This window comes from Arachis stenosperma, chromosome 4 (assembly GCF_014773155.1).
Source record: "Arachis stenosperma cultivar V10309 chromosome 4, arast.V10309.gnm1.PFL2, whole genome shotgun sequence".
Taxonomy (NCBI): domain Eukaryota; kingdom Viridiplantae; phylum Streptophyta; class Magnoliopsida; order Fabales; family Fabaceae; genus Arachis; species Arachis stenosperma.
The window spans coordinates 146,252,101-146,266,044 of record NC_080380.1 but is presented as its reverse complement, the minus strand read 5'-3'; the positions used below and the strand labels follow the sequence as shown (position 1 = coordinate 146,266,044).

At 28.9% G+C, this 13,944-nt stretch overlaps 1 protein-coding gene across 1 annotated transcript; it reads right to left on the bottom strand.

Moving 5' to 3' along the window:
- Positions 1-547: 547 nt before the first annotated feature.
- Positions 548-3,489, bottom strand: LOC130974210 (receptor-like protein kinase FERONIA). The gene has a single exon (XM_057898988.1). The coding sequence runs from the start codon at positions 3,343-3,345 to the stop codon at positions 691-693; it is 2,655 nt and encodes an 884-aa protein (XP_057754971.1). The 5' UTR covers positions 3,346-3,489; the 3' UTR covers positions 548-690.
- Between the last annotated feature and the right edge of the window lie 10,455 nt (positions 3,490-13,944).

Genomic DNA, 13,944 nt, shown 5'->3' with positions numbered 1-13,944 from the left:
CTAACGTTTTGGTCCTTTTCATAGTTGGCTAATTTTATTGCTGTTGATTTCTATATGTCAAATTTAATCTCTTCCTTGTTAAATTTATTGTGCGCTATATATACTATATAGCATCAATCATGCATCATGCATGAGAATAGTAGTAGTAATGGTTAATAAGGTTATTATGCAGTGGAGTGAGGGAGAAGGGTCATAGGCTAGAGCCACTTCACACCTTTGCTTGTTCATCATCATAGAAATCAGAATGCCAATCAAGGGCAATGATTGTTGTCAATTTACAGTCAATTAATTTGAAACCATTATTATTGCTTGCAATTCACCTTTAGACAAATAATGGTGTTAAGCTGAGTTCCCAGACCCATAAATTGCAACTGGAAGCACTAATATGAATATAGATACACAGTTAATATATATATTAAGGCAGGGCTACCAATGATGAGAAAATTATTGGATACCGATACAATCATTCTGCAATCTAAAGAGCTTTGCTGAATACTTTTGATTAATTATAGAATAACGCTATATATATATGTGAGATTCAAACATATACATTAATGTCCATTCAAGCACTTGAAATTAAGAGAAGATAAATGTGTAGCGATTTATTAAAATCTTATTAATACATTGATATCTAGCTCAAGCCTGCACATTACATTTCTCTTTAACCTGCATTAATATCTTAAATCCTAATCACCGTCCTTTAGGGTTCCCAATCTCAGAGAAAACATTCTCAGACATTAACCATTGTGTTTCCCTACTACTCTCAGTGCTAGTAATTGTGGTAGTTGTTGTCATGCTCACTCCACTATTCTTACTATTATTATCCCAAGCATGACCTCCATCACTTATGCTGCTACTACTAAACACCTCAGAACTCCCACCTCCAATGGATGAATTCTCTTGAAGCTGCAGAACAAACTCAAGCACCCCAACGACGTCGTTCATTGAAGGCCTTTGAGTCCCATCATCATGCAAACAACTCATGGCAAGATCACCAAACTTTTTCAAGCACTCAGATGAAATCTCACGCTTCAATTTAGGGTCCACAATCTTACCAAGGCTGCCCGCATCATAGCACCGCCTCGCCCAATCAACAAGCGACACCTGTTCCTTCTCCACGTTACGCAGCAACGGCGCCCTCCCACACAGCACCTCTAACAGCACCACGCCAAAAGAGTACACGTCAGACTTCTCTGTCAAACGCTGTCGTTTATAATACTCGGGGTCTAAATACCCCACACTCCCTTTGACTAGCGTGCTGACGTGTGTTGCGGTTGTACCCGTAGGACCAACTCTCGATAACCCGAAATCGGAAACCTTGGCAACCCACCTCTCATCCAACAAGATGTTAGTACTCTTGACGTCGCGGTGAATGATCATGTGCTTCGCGCCTGTATGGAGGTAATGCAACCCACGCGCAGCTCCTATGCATATCTCAAGTCTCTGCTTCCAAGAAAGCGAAGGATTATCGCTGGTGTTGTACAGATGATCCCGCAAGGTGCCACGTGTCATGAAATCGTAGACCAGGATCATCTCGTTTCTCTCGCAGCAGTAGCCAATGAGGGACACCAGGTGAAGATGGCGAAGCTGAGAGAGCATCTCGATCTCGTTGAGGAACTCGTTTACACCTTGCTGAGAACCAGGTTTGAGCCTCTTGATGGCCACGGGTGTTGCACCGTCGTCGATGTACCCTTTGTACACGTTCCCGAACCCTCCGGCACCGATCACGAAGAGTTCGTCGAAGTTGTTGGTGGCGGTTCTGATTTCTTCAGTCGAGAAGTGGCGGCAGAGATTCGTGGGAAGCTGAGAAGATCCCTCTGATTTGTGCTTCGAACTATTGTAATAATCACCCTCGCCGCTTTTCCTCCTCCAGCGTTTCATGAGGAAGAAAACCGAAACGACTATAACTAACAGCAAAACAGCACCTGAAACTGCACCTGCCACAGCTGCAGTAGGGGTATTATTCTTGCTGCTGAAAACCTCTGGTTTGCCGGAAGGTGCTTTGGAAGGTGGATCAGGGTTAGGTCCGGCGAGGTTACCGTACGAGTCGTTGATTTTGAAGAGTTCGAGTCCGTTAAGAACTGCATCAACGTAACCAGTGCGTGGACTAGGATGCATTTTCAGTGAGATATTGGCGTTTTTCTGATTATCTGAAGGAACAATGACTGCATAATCTTTGACAATAGGCACACCTCTTTGTCCATTAGTCCACATGAGAACATCAGCGTGATCATCAGCCATCTGATCCTGTATATAGATGTAGAATACCCTGTCACCGGGGATTTGAATCACGGGATCAAGCTCACAGAAGTGAAGCCTGAGCATGTAGGTGAAGCCAGAATCAACTGGAAGCTCCCATGTGAGATTGAAGCTCCAGTTGACTGTGGCGTTTTCCCTCATCATGTGCCGTAGAGTTCGGTAGACAAGGTCGGGTGCTGTGTAATTAGGGATCAAGCTGAAGTTGAGCTTTGTAATTTCCCCGAATTCAGAGGCAACTTCGCCTGGCGAAGTTTTGTAGTCTTCATCTACCACCCATGACCTCAACATGCCAGTGTCACCGGAAGGTGATATTATCCTATCTCCGACGTTGAACCGGTACTTGGTCTCAAGTGCTGAGTTGTTCTCTAGGCGGTACGGGGTTGTGGACCCAAGAAGCCGCAACGCTTTGTTGTCGTCATTGTTAGGGTTAGTGTGGTAGAGATAAGGCGGCATTGAAACCACTTCGATTCCGTTGATGAAAGCATAGTATGTAGTGGCGTTGATAGGTGTGCTTGGAATGAAGCTCAGGTTGAGTGTGTGATCACCGTCTTGGACATAGACGGAGTACTCTCTGAAGAAGGTATCGGAAGCTTGGTCATCATCAGCATCAGCGTAGAGGGAGGCATTGAAGTCTTTGAGGAGTGTGTAATCACCTGATTTGACTGAGAAGTAGGCTTTGGTAGGGTCAAAGTTTTGGTAGGAAGTTGGGTTGAAGAAGAGGCGGATGAACTTTTGGCCTGGGGTGGCGACAGGGAATGAGTATGTGAACTGGGAATAAGAGACACGCGCTGAGGTGTAAGGGCCCTGAATGATGTTTGGTATGAGTGCGTTAACAGCAACCGACGATGATGATGTTGTCTTGTTTTTGGTTTCTAGCAAGAGTTTGGTGTTGATGTCTGAAGTCCAGTTGCGACCATCGAAGGTGAAGTTGTTGGAGGAGCCACAACTGATGCTATACACATCAGTAGGGTTGTAAATTTGGTCTGCTGCTATGATGATAACGAAAAAAGGGAGGCATGTAAAAAGGAGGAAGAGATCAGTGGTGCTGGTGGTCCTTAAACCAACCCGCCGCCGTGTGGTGGTCATGTATGTATACCCAAGTATTAGAATTTAGACATGTATATGGCAAAACTTAGCTTGGTTGAAGATTAAGTTGGGTTAATAATGCACTTATTATATACACGATCTGTTTTACTTGTTTGGTTGTGAACTTATGATCGATGTTTGTTGTTTCTGGGAAACCAATAGTTCATGTCTATCTAATGGACACATACAAGTCAAGTCTTTTTTTTTTAAATATAGATGAGAATACTAAATAATATGAATATATAGGATGTATGTAGATAATTATATTTATATATTAATTTTAATTGGATGATTATTTTTATTTTTTAATAATAATTGGATGTTTAATTTATTAACTGTATGTGCAGATGATTATCTTAATGTTAAGGTTTAGAAAATATTTTTTTATTTTATTGGGTCAATTTTAGAGTCTATTAATCACATTATTTATATAAGTCATTCTCTACCTAACAAAATTTTTTCTTTTTTTTTGTCTCTCTTGGGATAGAAGTATGTTTTTTTTATCAATATTAGTTAATATTTTAAATTAATTTTTTATTTAAATATTATTAGTATTAAAATTTAAAATATTGATCAAACATTAACAAAAAATAATAGAATTGATATTTTTTTCTTTTTTAGGCTAATTTAATCACCCTACTAAGAAATATTTAGTGTTGTACATTTTCACTTTCAACAAATTTTTATTATTAATTCAGTCTCTATTTTTTATTTTATTCGAAATTATAAATTTTACTTAAAAAAATCAGGTAATAACTAAAATTTTGTTGAAAATTTAAAGCATGTTGTAAAGGATTTTCTAAAGATTAATTTGGTTGCTACTCCGTATTTAATTGTAATTGCCATGCACAATAAGTCCACACATTATGCTTGTGTCATTATTGTTTCTTTTTGTATGACTTGTAGTGGTATATAATACGATTTTTTAAGTTGAATTAATAAAAGTATGGATCTCATATATTTTGTGTGAATTTTATATATTTCCTCGCAAAATAATCTACATATTTATTAATTCAATTTACAATTCTTAGACGATTTTCAGTTGTTAAAATATCATCCATATATATCTGACATCTTTGTATTATTGTATACAATATGAGAAAATTTCATTTCATTTCATTTCATTTCTAGCTACTACGGGATAAAGCTTTCTTATAATAATCGTTAGTTGGTGACTTTTTTTTTATTTGTAAATAACAGGTTGATGATGAAAGGGAATTTAAGATTAAAAATAAAACTGTATGATGACTATAATCTTTTCTTTTTGGTCTACATTTATAGATTACTATAGTTTTTGTTTGTTGTAATGATGATGATGGGATTATTCTTTTATTTAACAGGCATTATTGTACTATTGTTCAATTCAAAATTATTATAAAAGTTTAATTAATGCTCTTAACAATTAATTTTTTAAAAATATATAAATTGAAAATTTTAATATTATTCGTACCCTGACCCAATGATAAGGCCCAGGACCCAACGAAAGGCTCAATCCAAAGGATTGAGCCTCGCCCTATACCGACTTCCTCCCTACAAAGTCGGTTCTCACCACGACTTACCCCAAAGAAGTCGGGGACGAAAATTAGCTGGCAGATAAACACTCATTCAAATGAGTAACTGCCCCTAAAATCTCTCTACCCACTTCCAGAAGCCATATCGTAACCTCCTTAAGATAAAGGGACGGTTATACACCCTGAAAAGTGGAACTACTCCAACGGTGGTTATTGGTTCACCACTATAAATACACTGACATCCCTCAGGTATCTCTAAGTCCCAATACTCTCTAGATCTGCTTGCACCCTTGCTGACTTAAGCGTCGGAGTGTCTTTGCAGGTACCACCTCATTCACTCGTACTCACAAGTCGGACGGAAGCCCAGAAGCACGATTCTCTTCGAAGGTTTCTCTCCACTAACGATTAGGCCAACCTAACGAGTCAAGCCAATTACCTCCGATTACCCAACGTAACAAATATATTTATTAAAATAAAGAAATTAAAATATTTTATTAATAATAATAATTTTAATATATATTTTTAAAAATATATATTAGCTAAACTCTTATTATAGAGCAAAGATGGCTCAAGCAGTGAAGTCCATCCGTAACTCACCTTCCAATTATTGATTGGCCATAGGTAAAAGTGATCACTTAAATAAAGATATCTATTTCATCTTTTGTTAAAGATATTTTTATGTTATATTTTAATTAATTTTTGTATAATTTACTCGATATTCTTCATCACATATTATTAAATTTTTCAAAAAAAATTTAAATAATAAAAAATATTTAATTTAAACTAAAATAAAAAAATAATAGATTAACTATTAGATTTTTTTAAATAATTTATATAAAAAAATATATTACACCCATAAAATATATATATATATATATATAACAAGTTCAAGTCTCTTAAAATTTTTACAAATAAAAAATAATTAATTTATATTCGTATAATATATAAAATAATTATTATATTATTTTTATATTATAGATTGAAATTTATTAATTTAAATTTTATTTTTATTTTTAATATAACCATTAAAAATAAATAAATTTTTTATAACAAAATGTAGTGTAATAAAATATATATGATATTAATTAGTTATTAAAAAATTCTAAAAAATAGTTTTTTTATTTTAGTAAAATAATTATTTATTAAAGTAGATAAATTAATTATTTTTTTCTCATATACAATTTTTTAAGACATAAAAGTAATTAATTAGGACCTTGGTTAATATAATTAAAGTTGCTATTTCATTAAATTTTTAATTTAAAGAAAAATCCTAGTTAATTTTGGTATAGAAATTTCGAATTTGAAAAAATTGATAAAAATTATGTTAAATTTTGATTTATTTGATTCTCATTTAAATTAATCACTACATAAGTTAAAGTTCTGTTTTGAAGTTATATTCGAGATTTAATCTGATTTTTAAAGTTTCAATTTACTTAGTTTGATTTTTTAATTTAGGTATCCTGACTCATATTAAGGTTTTAAGTGTTTAGTAAAAAAAAATTAAGGTAAAAAAATTTTAATTGTCACATCAAATAGTCGCTAGAACATATAATGTAGCAGTCGTTAGTCCATCTCAGCATGTCGTTAACGATTTTGTGAGATAGTGACAAAAATAAGATCAGAAACCAATGTGATTTATAACTATTAAGTTGGGAGACTAAATTGAGTAAATTGAAATTTTTGAAATTAGATTGAAATACGAACATAATTTCAGAGACCAATAAGTATTATCTCTTTATTGACAATTAAGTTGTTTTAATGGTAATTAATATCTAATAATGGTTTATAGTAAAAAAAAAAAGGCGCATTCTTTTGCAACAATAAACCTATAGTAGTAGTTACGGGTGTTCATAAATTAGATCATATCCATAAATCCACAGTATTTATCCGTATCTGGTCTGTAATTTGTGGATATGATCTGATCTGTAAGATGATTGGATTGGATCGAATCGGATCCACACTCTAATCAGATAGAAGTAAATATGTTTAAAAAAGTAAACATACAAAATTATTGACTTTTTTATAAAAATAAAATTTTTTAATATTTTTATTTTATGGATATATTTGATATCTGATCCAAACATAAAAAGTGCAAATATCAAATTTGATCTAATGAGTTTAGTACGGATTGGATTAAAATTTCAGTCATATCCGATCTGTGAACACCCCTAACAATAATAACTAAAAAATTATAATGATTATTATATTTTTAACTAAGAGAAAGTGCCCAAAAAAGGTACTAAATATAAGAACATTTAATCAAATATTAGAAGAAAATTTTACTCAGTTGGATTTTTTTTGCTCATGTATATATAATATAATAATAATAATATCATAATTATTTTATATATCACACAAATATAAATATTTTTTTCTTAGCCTAAAATAAGTTTTGTAAGTCCCTAACTTTGTTATTGATTTTTGTAGTGTTAGCCCTCATATTATCAATTTGATTCGTATATAATTCGGATGATAAATTATTTGGTGATGTGCTTTTTTTTTTTCTGTGACATACTTGTTTATTATTATTATTATTATTATTATTATTATTATTATTATTATTAAAAAATAACAGGCCAAATTATTGTCATAACATAATAAAAGTATGGAAGTTTATCATTTTTCTCTAATGGAGGAAACAAAATTCTTTTCAATAGGTTATTTAACATTTAGTAGAATAAAAATAAATTTTATTAGAATAAATTTTAGTACGAGTTTAATATTTTTATTCATCATAAAATATTTATAAAATTATTCGTAGATAAATTTTAGAAAAAAGAAAAAAAACATGATTTTTAATTTTATTTTTAATTTTAAAATAAATATTATTTTTATTTTTTAATAATATTAATTTTTTACTGTATATAATTATTCAATTATTTTTTAATCATATATAAATAAATTACTCTTAATAAGATTTTTTTGTGTTATTCAATTATCTTTTATAAAAAATAATTATTTATTAAAATAATTAAACTTTTCACAACAAAAATAATAAAAAAATTACGAATAAAAAAAATTAACCATCATGATAATTTTTTGTATTTTTATTCATATTTTAATTATAAACTTAAATATAATTTGATTATATTATTTATATAAAGTTTTATTGTATTGTATTGCTTATCATAAAGTTAGATTATAATTATGACAATAGAATTGTTTCGGTATTTTTATATGTGTGACTAATTAGTGGTGTTAAAACATTACTCTTAATTATAAATAAGATTTATAATTAAAAAAATCAAAGACTCAATTAAAAAGATACAAAAAAGATGATGTTAAAATATTCTAATTCTTTAAAATAAAAATATTTAAAATTTAATTAAAAATGATTTAAAATTTAAACTCAATAAAAATTTATATTTAATGTGTTTTGTATTAAATATATTTAATAACCTATTATATCATATATATTGGTTGAAATTAGCTTTTATAATGTTAATTTTTTAATAACACTTTATTAGAAAAATTATTTTTTCAGAATTTTTTAAAAACTAATTAATATTATATATATTTTGTTACACTACACTACATCTTGTTATAAAAAATTTATTTATTTCTAATGCTTATATTAAAAAAAACAAAATTTAAATTAGTAAATTTTAATCTATAATATAATAATATAGTAATTGTTTTATATATTGTATGAATATAAATTAATTATTTTTTTATTTGTAAAAATTTTAAGAGCTTGTTATATATATATTTTGAAGAATGTGATATATTTTTTTATATAAATAATTTTTAAAAACAAATCTAATAGTTATTCTATTATTTTTTTATTTTAGTCTAAATTAAATATTTTTTATTATTTTTGAAAAGAAAATATTTTGAGAAATTTAATAATATATGACGAAGAACACTGAATAAATTATACAGAAATCAATTAAAATATAACATAAAAACATCTTTAACAAAAGATGAAATAAGCGTTTTTTATCTGAATGGTCACTATAAGATAGGTAAAAGAGAGGCATGAAGGTGTACACATTCAAAGGAAAAAAAAATGGAAGATAATTTAAGAACTTATGTTTTTTTCACAGCACACTTTTTGTTATAATTTTTTATACAATGAAAGATTTTTTTAATTTTTTATCAATTATTTGTAATATAAAAAAGGAAAGGCTGCAAAAATATACATAAAAAGTAATCTATATAGATTTTTTTAAAAATCAAATAAACAAGATCAATTTTTTCTTTTGATGAGAGAATAAATAAATGTTACTGCGAATATATAAATGTTACCATGCATAGTAAACGCTAATTCATGAAAATTATTTCAATTATTTTTTGAAGCTTTAGCCTTATTGACCTAATAGTAGTTAGGAACTTCCAATTAAATGTATAGAAATTAATTAATGAATTGAATGCCTAAATAGTAAATACTAAATACACTAGATAAGAAAACAAAAATAAGAAACTTTAGTCATATCAATGTATACAAAATTTAAAAAATGTATATTGTTTTTTCTATTATAACATATTAGTTTTAGAAAAATATTATATGCACACCAAAAATTAACTACTATAAATTTATATAAAAATATATATGTTGTCAATTATTTTTAAATATATTTAATTTGTACTATTGATTAATTTAATGAATGATTTTAGTATATATGTAGGATACTTATTATTTATAACATCTCTAAAAAAATATTAGAGGCCAACACTTTTTATTAGTATTAGTCAATATTTAGTCAACATTTTATTTATATACTATTAGATTTTATAATTTAAATTTTAGAATCTAAAATTTAATATTTGAAATTTAGAATATTCATTAAGTATTAACTAAAAAATAATAAATTTTGTTGATTATTTAGTATTTTTTTTATGTGGACAACCTATTATATGTGTGTTTTTTTTTTTTTTTTTCAATCTCTATCAAAAGTAACATACAGATGCCCAAAGGAATCATACAAAACGGGGATCACCCAACTCCACTAAGGTCCAAGGCCACCACCCAAAGGGTATGACAGAAGAAACCAATAAATAACTACTCTTAAGGAGAAGAAATAGCTCTAGAACATTTTTATATGTTGTGACTTTACTTGTGTAAATTGGTATGTCTTTGGACTATGACTTAATGAGACATATGCAGTGTTTACGAAAATTGAAAGAAGTTTGTTGGGCAGGAAGAACATCATCCTTATTTGGAGTCGTATGGATGTGAATGTTCGCTGCGATATTGAATATTTAATTTGTTCATGAAATTAATTAACGACGTCTTGTTATTCCATCGGTAGGCGTTGTGTTGTTGATGTTTTCTTCACTAGACCAATTAGTTCATTAATCCAGCCAATACACAATAATAATAATAATAATAATAATAATAATAATAATAATAATAATAATAATTGAGAAAATTTAGAAATTAACACTTTTATTAAAATTTAGTCAGTATTTAGCTAACAAAAAAAATGAGTAATTCTATATTATTAAATATAATTTTACATTATTAAAAATATTACTAATGACTAATTAATGGTTACAAATTATAAAATATACTTCTTCACTAATAATTAAAGGGTCACATGCATGAAAATTGAAAGGAATTTTGCATAAAAAATTTCAAATCTAACTAATATAAATTATTTTTTAATAACTTGTTTAATAGGCTCCTAGCTAATAGCTATATGCGTTTGTCGTGTTGCCGCTTCACATCTCTATGATTTGCTGTTGGCGAAGCTTAACGAGTCTCATCATTCATCAACAAGGTTCACTACCTTTTAATTATTGGCTTGCAATTGGAAATTATAAAAACAAGTCTCTTTTTACTGAATAATGAATTATGGACGTAAGTTTATACCACTTTTGTTCTATTTGTATTTTTCAAAATTCAAAAATATATTTTCTTTTTTTTTTTCGTTTTCGCTTTTTATTTAACTTCTTTAAAATAGAAGGTAGGGTAGATAAACAAAAGCAAGATAATATATCATTTTTTTTTAAATTCCAATAATTGAAACAGGGGCAGAGCCACATATAATAAAAGGGGACAATGGCCCTTCCTAAACTTCAAATTTTTTTTATAAATTGTATATAAATTTTATTTTAGTCTCTCTTAAAAATTTTATTTTATTCTTTTTTTATTACAAGATTAATTTTTGGCACCTCCCTCAACTTCAACCTAGTTTTACCCTGAATTGAAGCGTATATACGACCGGTAAGGTGATAATGATTAAGCATTCGTTTTCACTCGCCAAAAGAGCTTTTATATATAATAATATTACATAAAAGATATCAGTTCATCACTAGTTAACTCTTCACTTATTTTTTACTGAAAGTGTTAGTTGTTTAGGATTCTCTTATATTGTAATTTTAAGTTTAAATATTACACCCAATTTTCAGATCAAATTTTTATGTAATTACTGTAATTATAAGGGTAAATAAAAAGTTATAAAGAACACTTCTATTTGGAACGAAGAGCTATAAGAAAACATAGAAAAACAACTTGTTATACAGTGGAGAATGGATAAGCATACATGGGTGTCGTGGTGTAAATACAAATTGTAATCCAATAAAGAAAATAAAAATAAAAATAAAAAGCAGATCATTTTGTAACTTGTCTACCTAATATTATCACACCATGTATGTGCAAAATTACTTTACATTTATTTAAAGATTTTCAAAAATCAAACAAAACCGATGATATATAATTGCATTAATCAAATTTCTTTGATAAAAATTGTTCTTTCTCAAACCCTAACTCAACTAATAATCTATTATGCTGATGGTGGATTGGTGGTCTTGGTAGGAACGGATCTAGAAAAGTTGAAAAGGTGGGTGGCAACGTTGATACATAATATTTTTCTTTTTATCTAAAACACTTAAAAGAAAAGGAAACTAGAAATAAAAAAAAATACCTTTCCAAAATTAAGGCCGTGTTTATTTACAGAAATAAAACATTGAGACACAAAATCGTGTTTAATAAATGAGACATGAATAGAAACATTTTATCTAAAAACATTAAATTAGTGTATTTTGTATTTATTTAAGAAGGACATAAAGACACTAACAAAGAACACAACTTATTTTCTATTTTTTCATTATTTTTGTTAATTTTTTATAATTATATTTTTTATTATTATATTTTCTTTTCAAAATTTTTAAATAAAAAATAAAAATAATCAAATTTTTTTAATTTATTCTATTTTATCATCAAACAAAATACAAAAACACCAAACTCTGTGTCTCTATTCTTTATGTCTAGTTCTCAATGTTTTATAAAAAACAAACGCACCCTAATTTCTGCAACAAATATTTTCCGGCACAATCTATTCATAAAAGCTCATTGAATTGTCATTATATAATTAATTAAGTATTAAAAAATATAATATATAAAAAGGTCATCAAGAGCTAGAGATAAACTAATTCTAACCATGTTTATGTGATGAGCATGCTACAAAATTGATACAAACTAATGCGGCAACGACCAAAAGTAATATAATATTTGTACAGGACACATATACATTATAAGGCATAGTCGGTGTTATATATATATATAGCAGGGATGGACGTTGATCATGTTCACTCTATACTCAACTTTTGAGCCAAAAGTATTTATCTTATTAATTACTTGAATTTCTTTTTGAAGCAAATAGTGATAATGAAGAAGCAAGGAAAATCATCACCAAGTGGGGTGGGGAATGGGGTCATGGGGATGATGATGATCATCATTATTCTTGTACTCGCACATCTTAGTATTGCCGCCATTGCTACCTCAGCTAATAACAATAATGGCACCATAATAATCACCCGCTTCCAGCGCAGGGTGCTGGCTCAAGTCCAATCCAAGACTCAGCAAACATTCAATCCCAATAACGCTGCCTTTAAAGCTTCCAAGAGCGGCCTTTACTACTATGGCTCTTCGCCCAAAAACCCAGCCGGGGGATCAAGTCATTGCAATCCCTACAACCAATGCAGATCATCATGAATATATATATCTTTACTATAATATTCTGTTCTCACTATAATACCTTCCAATTCTATATGTTAAATGTGTATTCTTCACTTATGCATTATGGGATATTGATACTTTGTTGATTTTTCATCTTCTGTTTTATTCTCAGTAATACGTTTGAATCATGTAATCATAATTCTGCCTTACATTTACCAATAACAACCCCCCCCCTTTCTCCAACAGAAAAGAAAGAAATATTCCTGTGGTCTTGTCAATTTGTGTTCATGATTTATATAACACCAATAAGAGAAATCGCGTTTGTACTATTTTTTATGTACATGTTTTTTACAGTATAGAAAACATTTTTATTTTTTATCAATCATTTTTAATACTAAAAATAAAAATATACAAAATTATACATATAACATTACTCTTACCTAAAATTACACTAGGTAACAATCTTTATTATAAATAATGTTACACATCTAAATATTTTTATTAATCAAAATTAACTAAGTTAATTTAACATTAACAAAAATTAGTTATTAATAACATTATTTCAAATCTTATTTTTTAATTTGGTTGGACTTGATTCATAAAAAAATTTAGATGTATTAGCATTACACTAATATCACTACACACATGAATGCTTCAACGGCTTTACTTGACAGCTCTCTAGATCTGTAATAGTTGGTGAGTATTATTAGCCATGTTTAATGAGAACAATTTAGAAAGAGATTAGACTCTTCGGGTAAAAATAAAAATAAAACAATAAAAGAAAAATCTGCTCATGACAAACATAGTCCAGCTAGCTAGCTAGTAGAATCTCATGTATCATATTGTCCCGTGACTATTTGGTGATATACATGTTCTAAAATACATCTCTAATCAAGAATTAATATTGCCTTTGTTTGTCTCTTGCACTTATATATGTTATTTTATAGGTTATTATTATTTGGGTTTAGTTATGAATTATTGTACCTTCATTATAGAGCGTCTCAAGCCACATGTTAATATGGAAAAGTCTAGGGGACCAACAGTTTTATTAAATTTTGACCAGCATGTAATCAGCAAGGAAGGTGAGCCATTGGATGAAATCTCACATCAATCTCACACCATCAAATCATCATTGATGGCTAGTTAATGACTAACAATCACAAAAATTGCTGCCCCTAATATTGC